At 33.5% G+C, this 10,345-nt stretch overlaps 1 protein-coding gene across 1 annotated transcript; it reads left to right on the plus strand.

Moving 5' to 3' along the window:
- Window positions 1-455: 455 nt before the first annotated feature.
- LOC145572029 (uncharacterized) lies at window positions 456-6,245 on the plus strand. Its single transcript, XM_081631050.1, has 4 exons — window positions 456-531; window positions 660-836; window positions 3,060-3,217; window positions 5,998-6,245. Exons 2-4 carry the CDS (start codon window positions 674-676, stop codon window positions 6,103-6,105), a joined length of 429 nt encoding a protein of 142 aa, XP_081487176.1. The 5' UTR covers window positions 456-531; window positions 660-673; the 3' UTR covers window positions 6,106-6,245.
- Window positions 6,246-10,345: the final 4,100 nt, after the last annotated feature.

Raw genomic sequence — 10,345 nt, forward strand, 5'->3', positions numbered from 1 at the left:
GGAAAAAAATATATAAATATTATTAAAATAACAACCGACATGATTACTTTTTTTTAAATTATACACGTGTCAGCTTCTCATTTAATTTTTTCCTACCTAAACTTTTTTTTTCGTTTTAGGTTTTTTTTTTTTAAAAAAAAAAAATCTAACTATTGATTGCAAAGTAGTTTAATACAGTACATTAAACTTTTTAGTTTTCAATACCTTTTCTTTTAAAAATCTTGAGGAAAACAAATATCAACATTTTATATATGTGATTATTCCATCTAATTACAAAGTTTTGCAAAATTTTATTGTAGACATGAATTTTCTTTTATTTATAGTATTTTAATTTTTATAGTTTGGTTTATGTTAATAATATCGTATGTAATACAAAGATTTTACCTATTTTGAGTGATATGTATTTGAAAATTACACAATTATAAATTCTTTTATTATATTGATGAAGCCGTAATCGTTTTAATTTCTCACTCTCTGACTACAACTCCTCTTCCCACTCTCGCTTCCCGCCGTCAACGCCGCCGTCCGTCGGTAAACCTCTCCTTTTCTCTCTCTCGTATTCGAACATTCTTCATACTTTTCTTCTAATTATCTTCATTTTCTCAATTAATTTCAGTTCAAAAAAGTTGCTGAATTTGTTGCATTGAAATTGTAATTAGGGTTTATCTTCAAAATGTTTCTGCGAAAAATTGGTGGAAGAATTTTTTCGGTAGCTGCAAGATATGAACACACCAATGCAGGTGGAGCAGCTGCTGCTTCAACATCAGTGCGTAATCCTCTTGAGCAGTTTTTTGAGGTTGATAGATCAACTGATGATGATAAACGTGTTGTTTATGGTGCGTTTAATTTGTCCCCCTTTTAATTATCTAATTCAATTTGTTTTATTTGCGATTATGTTATGATTTAGATGATAATGTGAAGATGACCCTTTTGATTTTTGACAAAGTTGGTTTTTTGTAATTTGAGGGTTTGAATTAACTATGTTGACATTGTATTTTGTTGGTGAATGTAGAAACACTTTTTGATGTATATCAGTTGATTATTTTTGTACAAAATACAAATCGGGTTTGTTTAATTTGATGATATATGTCATGAGTATGTTTTGATGAATGGGAAATTGCTTGATTTTGTGAGAATGGTATGACATGGCATGCAATTTTCTCAGTTGAATCCATGAAAACTCTATGGTTTATATTTATTTGTCCTTGATAGATAGATGAGAGTGTGCTGGTATGCTTGTATTGCATTCGTTTTGAATCTTGAACATATTTAATAATATAATGTTCTTGCTTTTTGTCTGGGTGGGGATGGTTCAATTGTTATAATTGAAATGATTTTTTTTTTTTTTTTTGTGTGTGTGTGTGTGTGTGTGTGTGTGTGTGTGTGTGTGTGTGTGTGTGTGTATGTGTGAAATGACATTAGAGATTTAATCCATTTAGAGATGTGAACTTGTATCTCATACAACGTTTACTAGAGAAGAGATTTATCTCAGAATATTGATTTGAGAAAATTACCTGATAAGTTGTAAAATAAGCGATTACATTTTTTGTGGGTAGGACCTTAGATTTGATACGTCATCCCAAACTATTAAAAGCTGTCCATTGGCACTTCACTTAGCTTCAGTGGACTAATGATTTTTGCTAACTATTATCTCGTCTTAAAATGAGGACCTCTCACTTTTAGACTTCAAGAGCTATATTTTAAAGCTAGCTTGTTCTGTGCACGTGTTTAAGAATGTGAAGCAACACTGAAGTAATAGAATTGTCTCCTTCGGATCTCAATAAGTACTGTACCTGTTGAGTGTTGATCACCTTCTATCTTGTGCAAAAAAATATATAAAAAGCAACCTCTCCCCTATTTGTGATTCTGTTAAAAAGAAAAAAGCACTTTAAGACTGATCCTAGTTGAGGCCAGAGAAAGCTAATTCATGATGTAGTCATCTCTAATACGGGGTAATGGTTGGTTTCCATATTATAATGTAATTCACTTGCAGTTTGTCTGCTGTGGGGTAAGATAAATTTTCTTTTATTAAGTTGCTCTTTATGGAATTTTGTCTGCTTATACAACTGCCAAGATTAGGTTTGTGGGATTTTGCTAGTGTATAGGGGGTTGGCCCTTACCTGCTTAGGCTTGTACGCATTATAATGGTACAACTATTTAGTGACAGGAAGTAATACATATTCAATTAGTGTGTAATCCTGTTTTGTACAACCTTGGTTTCAATCATAATGGAAACAGATCATCATTTTGTATGCCCTAATCAGTGTTCCATGCATGACATTGAACCTTTAGACAAAGTTAATTTTCGACAAAGATAAAGAAAGATGAAGTAATGAAAGAAGTAATGTTCTGGAGCTTACTGACATGTTGACATTTAGGAATGGTCTTAATGGAGGATTGACCCACCATCAGCAAGCTTGTTTATCCTTGTTGGTGCCCCAATTTAGTTTTCATGGTCTGTTCCTCACTTCTTCTTACAATATAAGTGCAACCTTTCTCCATCCCTCCTCCAATGCCAGCTGAATTGAACTTGGCTCCTCTAATCCTCTGTGATTTCATCTATCCGCAGAAATACTATATTTGGCACCTCCTTAGTTTTTGGACTATGTTGATGAGATGGTTTTTGTAGTACAAGTCCTGGCAGTATCTGGGCTTCATGGTTGATGGTTGGCATCAAAAGTTGGTACTGAGTGTTGGCTCAATCAAACCAGCAATTCTGTGATCTCCCTCTTTCTATGTGCAGAGGGTGGAGTTTGGTGGTGAGGCTTGAGTAGGGTTCTAATCAAGGGGAATAGAGTTCTCCATGGATAACAAAAGTACAAACTTTTATAATTGATAGATAGTTAGGAAATTAGGGTTTCTTTCCTATCTGGCACTGGATAGACTGCAACCATATGCCACCGTAATGTTTCTCTACAGAACTAGTTACTTGCTTATCCTCTTGGTATTATTCAAACTTTGTGAGTCACTAAGTGATCTGTATTTGTATTTAAATTGTATTTGTGAGTAAATAATGCTTACTTGGCTGATATCTGAGGTAAATCATGAATGGATCTTAGGACGTGGTTGGAAAGCTTCTGAATTGCGCCTCAAGTCTTGGGATGATCTCCATAAGCTTTGGTATGTACTGTTGAAGGAGAGAAATATGCTGATGACACAGAGACAGATGCTCAATGCTCAAAACCTGCGGTTTCCTAATCCTGAACGTATATCAAAGGTAATTATTGCCAAACTCTTTTGGTAATCTTAATGTGAAAGTGACTTCCCAGTTTAAGCAAAGAAATTCTCCTATTTGATCTGATGTTACTAGTTTGGAAACTAAGAGTCTAAGACAATGCTATTTAGGATTCCGTGAACATACGTCTGGCAATACGTTTTTACTGATGCGTGACTGTGGTTTGTTGTCCTGTTTCTGCTAAGGATTATTTTAAGAAAGAAATATACACGAGAATTTTCATAGGTTTGATTAAGTGGAATCTGCCAGTATATCTGGTTGTGTGTAAAAGAGCTGTTAATGCAACCATAATTAAAACCTAGCATAGATCCTGTGGTGGTTGGGTGTTAGAGCTATAGTCATTAGATTTAAAAGGCACAAGGTGTACCGAGGCTAACCCTTTCGCATTTGAGGCACACTTTTTCTTTCCTTTTTTTTTTTTTTTTTTATAATTTATTTGTTTTATAGGTACATTCAGTGAATGACTTTCTCAAGTTAAAATAATTCACTAAACAAATAGAACAAAAATGTTGATTGTAAATTATATATAGGCTTAAAGCCCGTTGAGTATATACATGATTGAAAATGGAGAAAAAGTGTACAGGGAACTATTTGAATATAGATCTGTCTAGTCAGGGGGGAAAAGGTGGGGAAAAAGAACAATGGATGCTGGTAATCTGGAGAAAGAGAGAACAAGAGTAAGAAGGGGAATGGGATTGAAAAAGAAGGAATATTAAAAAGACTACATAATTTAGTGATGGGTAAAGAGGGAACAGGGGGAGATTGAAGAACAAGAGAGACAACTTTTGAAAGTGTACAAATGTAAAATGAACTAATATAAACAGGTTTAACAGGAGATGGCCACTGGGGCAGATAGTGCCGACAACTTCTAGAGAAGTCTAGCTGGTAACTTCTTTAAAACCAGCAACAACTAATTTGCCTATCACTTCCCAACTCGTGATACATTACGTTTTTTTTTTTTTTTAATTTTAAATAAGGCATTTAGTAGTATATTTATGCAATAAATTGAAGGCTTTTACTTGAATTCGCATCTCGAAGGCTGCTTAGGTTTTAATTTTGCTCTTTTTCTTATTTTTTTTCCTTGATGTGGTGAGGCGTGCGCCTTCTAGAATGTGCTTCGCCTTACAAGGCTAATGCATTTTGTCCTGCGGCAGCGCGGCTAGACATCCTAGTGCAAAGCGCGCTTTTTATAACTAAGATGCCTAACTAGTCTAAACTGTAGGGAGACTGTCTCCAAAAGACTTGAGTACCATTAAATGTCAAAATAATCTTTTAAGCTACCAGCATTTTAAATTATCACTGCTTCATGTATTGGGAAGCTCTGCATGGTTCCATTCTGTTTTGGACTTTTGAGCTTTGTAAGTGGTTTTTTGTCTATTTCTTTTTCTTAATATCACATGATGGCATGGCGCTATTAAGGTTACAATTATACTTAAGTGTATATTTACAGTTATATGTCATGTTCTTCCTTTGTCCCACTGTCTTAGTGTTAAAACCTGTTGTCTTTTAGTGTGAATGCTTTCTTGATAGTGTGGCGGGTTTTCAGTTGTAGGGATCAGCTGTGCAGAGTTGCAGACACTAAACAGTTGTGATTTGTATTTTAATATTAGGTTCAGTCCTGTATTTTTTTTGGCCATAGAAGAAATTTTAAATTGTGTAAAATTGGGTTTGCACATAACATAAATTGATGAGCACTGAGAGCATGTGTATGGCTTACACACTCAATGGTTCTTGAGGCCATTGAAGGAAAATGTTAATTAGGGGCTGGTCATAAGTTCAGTTAGTTGCTTGCAGCCACATTTAATGTTAATCCACCCCGACAGTATCGAAGCTTCTAAAATTCTCATTTTTTTTTTTCCTCCTAAGAAAAACTTGAGAATAGTCTGCTCAATGCTTCACAGTAAGCTTTTATACCTCATATGGATTAGCATAGAATGTTAACATTAATATCACTAGCCTTAAGCTATTTATTGCTTTGCAACATTTTGTTATTTCTAAATTTTCTTTGCTGCCTAGGAGGGAAATGATAAACGTGACAATATTTTAATATTTCTTTTTGCTTTTTACATGGTTGAATTTCTTCTTAAATTCACTAAATACCCTTGATAGTAGTTGCCTCCTCTCCATCTTTTCTCCATTGCTTCATAGAATCTAGTTCCATATAAGATAAAATGTGACAATTTTTAATAAATATACATGACCATTATTTATATTGTGTGATTCCTTATGACGATTCATGTTAGCCGACCCCAAATCATTTTGGGACTAAGGCTTTGTTGTTGTTGTTGTAGTTGTTGTATACAAGACCATTATTTCTGGACAGAGGACTATTGTTTTAGTTGTCATTGCATCTTTTGCAAGAATGGTGTAATTATCTAGTTGAAGCCATTCAATGTGTGCCCCTTGAATATTGTTGCCTAACATTTTGGTTGTGCTCTATTGATGTATACAAGACTTCACATGTGATATGAGGACCTAAATATTTTTAGATTGCTATTCTCTTGTCTATAATTTTTTTTTTCTTTTTTTTGAGACTTTAAAATCTTTACCTGGATTCTTTTCTAGGGCCTCTTGGTCTATCCTTTTCACTATGGTGTTTTTACTTTTTATGTCCTTATTATGTGCTGTACTAGTGTCTGTATGTGGAACTTTCCTTATTTGCATTTTAATTGTTAAACACCCACCATACAACATTATATTTCACAAGATTGCAATTTCTGCATTTTACGTGTCCTCAATGATTTAACTTCATTTGACTACAGGTAAAAAAATCCATGTGTCGGATCAAACATGTTCTGACAGAGAGGGCCATCGAAGATCCAGATCCCCGCAGATCTGCCGAGATGAAAAGGATGATAAATGCCCTTTAATTTGTCCTGGTCACTCTTTCACCTTCTTCCTCCCACCCTTAAGAAAAAAATTGACATGAAATTGATTAGTGGAATTGAATTTTTTGCCTCTAATAATAGTCTTTGAGTTCATCTATGAATGCCAATTTTATTTTCACTCCCCTATTTTTCTATTTTGGTCATATTTTTGTTGTCAATTATCAATTTCAAATTACGAGGTTTTTTTTATCAGGTAACTATTGGCCTATTGGGAGAGGGGTGGGGTGGACTAGAGTCCATGAAAAATTTACATTTAGATGTACCATAAAATTTGGAGGGTTCTGTATATCCTTTACGCTTGAAGGAGCCGTGAGCCATCTTCGGTGATGGTAAGAGGAACCTACGTCTTTCGGGTGGCTTGAACATGTCTGTCATGACAGCTACCTGATTCTGCCCCTATAGCTGTCTCTCTTTTTGTTTCTCTTGGTGACTGAACATCACAATTTCTGCATGTGCTCTTGTGTACTGATTTCTCATTTTATGCCATTTGAATCTTAGATGCTGATGATCTACATAAACTTCAGTTACTTCTTCCAAAAGATTTAATTGTCACATTGCTAGTTTGATTAAATTTCACCGATCACATGACAACTAGTTTCGAATAGAGGGAGTTGTGACTAGTGAGTATCACATGACAACTAGTTTCGAATAGAGGGAGTTGTGACTAGTGAGTATCACATGACAACTAGTTTCGAATAGAGGGAGTTGTGACTAGTGAGTAAACGACATTCCTGAATGTTACTGTATGTACATTCTCGTGTGTGAATAGTTGAAGCACACAGATCTAACTCCACGTTGAGATGCATGGAACATTTGGAGTAACTCTGTGCACATGTGACTTTGGGATTCGTGTAATGATGTGTACGGATGCATGAATTTGCGTGCTACTCTTTTCTGCGATTGCCACCTCTTGCATGTGTGATGTATCTACAGTTGTTTGATCCATTTTAGTCAAATTGTTTGACTTTGGTAGTCAATAATTTTTGTCAACTTGGAAATTATTGAAGTGTAGCAACAAAATTGAGAGTTTATGTATAAATGGCTAGTTTGTCCTTGTACCCTTTTGAGGGAAATGCATCCTTTTGATTATTATTTATCCCTATAATGTTGTCGTATTTTAGTTAGATACCCGAAATTTAGGTTGTATGGTAGGTATTTTCCTCACCTCGTGGTATGGAGATTAAATTTTATAGGACTCATTTGAGGGATTTTCTTTATCTTTCACTAGATTCTCTTTCTTCTTACCTTCAAAAATGAAAAGAAAGATTACCTACGAGTAATTGTGAAACTTGTTGTAGTAGACATATTCGTGTTATTATGTCATTGTTAACTCGATGTATAGTATTAAATTTGATGACAAATGCATCATTTGTTTGTTGGATACATACATTGCATATACTTGCTCTGTTTATTTTTATTTGTAATGTTTTGATTTTTGCACAATTCACATTTGAGTATTTTACTTTCCCTATATTTGGTGATTAATATTTGATGATAAAATTAACTTCTCTATATACAGAGTATATTTCGCAAAAATTCAGTTGTGTTATTTTAACATATTGATGATTAAAGATATTGATCAACAAGTGTAAAAAGCAATTGAGAACCACTCCTTGGTAAATACAATATGATTTTTTTTTTTTTTTTTTTTTTTGTGTGCTTAAAGAGCCACAAGGGTGGGGGTGATGAGAAGCGATTCCAGGAGATCTTGAAATCGGGAGGAAAGCTCTAACCACTTAAACTATTTCTCACTCTCAAATACAATATGAAATTATGAATAGCAGTCCAAAATGGAAACAAAAGATGTTACATCCAAAATAAAGTGCACGTAAAACCTAAAATAATACTTATGTAGTTATGAGTAATTAGAACTTTCTAAGGAGAAGAGACTTTTAAAAATAATTACGAGTAATTAATAATCAAAAATCTATAATGTAAGGCTGTAGTGGTGTGCTACATCTACATCAATCCCTAGTTCCCTACATTTTGTTAGTTGTCAATTACTGTTTTTCTTGTAATTTCTTTCATATGTAATTTTATCCTTTTATTTTCCAAAGCCTGTTGGTTTGACCTATTCTAAGATGAGATCACTCCTTATCTGTGGAAAAGTTAGTGAATACATTTCTTTTGTTTAGAATTAGTTGTCATATTATCTAACCTTCGAAAATAAACATCTCCAATTGAATTAATCTCATCCCTTGATTTTAACCTTTTATCATTGATCAGCCATTACATATACTCTCTACTTGTTCTAATAATAGCGATTATGAAAAAATATTCCAAACGTCCCGAAGCAGTCGACATGCCTATAATATTCTAAACAAAGAGTGGAATTCAATGAGTAATCATAGTAATATAATCTGTATTATAATTTATAAGTAAAACAAATATTGTATGGACAGATATCCCAAGTTGGATGAGTTGATCTCCATCTATTGAATTATTATACTAGGACGAGTCAAGGAGTACATAAAGATCTCAGACATGACATGTGTATTAGATTAATTTGATGTGATCTCCTCTCCTCGATATGCAAATAAATTTCCTACAATCTTGTATGAGACGAAATTACAATAATTTATCATTACTCAAATTATAAGGAGCAAACACCTTCCTCATACTTTTTTTAGTCTAATTTTTTTTTTTTACTTATGATAAGCTTTTATAAGTCTGCCTTATCTAAGACGTGTAGTTTTCCGATTATACAAATCTCACCATCCCATTCCTACCGTTGTAATTGTGGTCACTTGTCAATGACTCGATATGTCCCCCCTTTCAACTTATTTAAATTTCCCATGTCTTTACCATTAACTCCCTCATTTCCATCCCCTGAAATTCAGTATATATATAATTTTTTTCCTGCAGCATCTTTGTTTCAGTCCACCCTCAAAAATACAGCTGTTGCACAGTTTCACTTGCTCCACCATCTTAATATTTCCCACAAATTTAGGTCCACCCTACATTTCTTCATCACCCAAAAAAAAATAATCATATCCAAAAACCAAAAACCCCACAACCCAAAAAAAAGAAAATTAAAAAAAAGAATGAAAGGTTACTCAAAAATCAAGGGAAATCATCCATTCATCTCAAGATCAAAATCCAACAAAGAGTTTCTTTTTATTGATACAGATTTTGAATTATTATCTACAAAAAAATCCCAAATTCATGAACAACAAGAAAAACAACCCAGAATTATTGTTAATGAAGATGATAGTTTGCATCATAAGAAGAATGAATCTTTCTTCTTAGGGAAAACAGAGGATTATGAAGTTGGGAATGATCAAGGTGAAAAATCGAAATCGAATGGCGGTGTTTTGAAGCGAAACAGCTCAGTTTCTTACCAAAAGAAGAACAACAATGTTGATCATAGTAATAGTAATCATAAGAATATTAGTCTTGAAAGGCAGAGTAGTACAAGAGCAATACAAGCAGCAGTGAAAAGAGCATTTTCAGTTAATAGATCTTCGTCTGTTAATTCTGACAAGTACAGCAGGATTTATGATCAACCCATTTCAATAAATGTTGATGATTATGATAATAATAATCATGATAATGATTATGATAATCAAGATTATGACTTTGAAAGAATTGGATCATTAGAAACAAGATCTATCAAGAAAAACCAAGATAGTTATGGAAGAAGACATGTGGGGTCCAAGGTTGTGAGAGCCTGTAAACGCCTATTTAGCCGTTAGATTTTTTTTTTTTTTTTTTTTTTTTTTTTTTTTTTTTTTTTTTTTTTTTTAAAGTTCCAAGCTTAATTACTAGTGAAACTATCAATGAAAGCTGGGAGTTTTTGGTTGCTTTTGGATTATGGCTTTTGTTTTAATGGTGAAAATAATGTCTCTTTTGGCCATCTTTTTCTATGTCGTGGTCCATATTTTGGTGTTTTCTTTGCTTTCATTATCTCTACAACTAGATTTTTGATTGTTATGGAACAAAAATTTGGAAAATGTTGGTTTCCCTATGGTTTAGGGAGACGTTTATTAATGCTCAATTTGAGTATTCCTTGGGAGTATAGCTGTCAAAACTAACTCGACTTGAGATGGTCTATTCGAGAGTGTTAATTAATGATCAAACTCCTCAAGTTGTAATAAATTTTTTGATATACATAGGAGGAAAAAAAAAAGTATCAACTATGACTAATTTGATATTAACTCGACTTCAATTCATATAAATCGTGTGCGAGGACATGAAAGAAACAAATCTCCATTATCGAATA

Source organism: Chenopodium album, chromosome 12 (assembly GCF_948465745.1).
Source record: "Chenopodium album chromosome 12, dcCheAlbu1.1, whole genome shotgun sequence".
NCBI classification, from domain to species: Eukaryota; Viridiplantae; Streptophyta; class Magnoliopsida; order Caryophyllales; family Amaranthaceae; genus Chenopodium; species Chenopodium album.

Bases quoted from the DNA above. Each gene is read 5' to 3' on its own strand.
- LOC145572029 (XM_081631050.1), top strand. From the start codon at position 674: ATGTTTCTGCGAAAAATTGGTGGAAGAATTTTTTCGGTAGCTGCAAGA. The intron at 837-3,059 runs GTGCGTTTAATT...AATGGATCTTAG, and splicing joins TGATAAACGTGTTGTTTATG to GACGTGGTTGGAAAGCTTCT. The intron at 3,218-5,997 runs GTAATTATTGCC...ATTTGACTACAG, and splicing joins ATCCTGAACGTATATCAAAG to GTAAAAAAATCCATGTGTCG.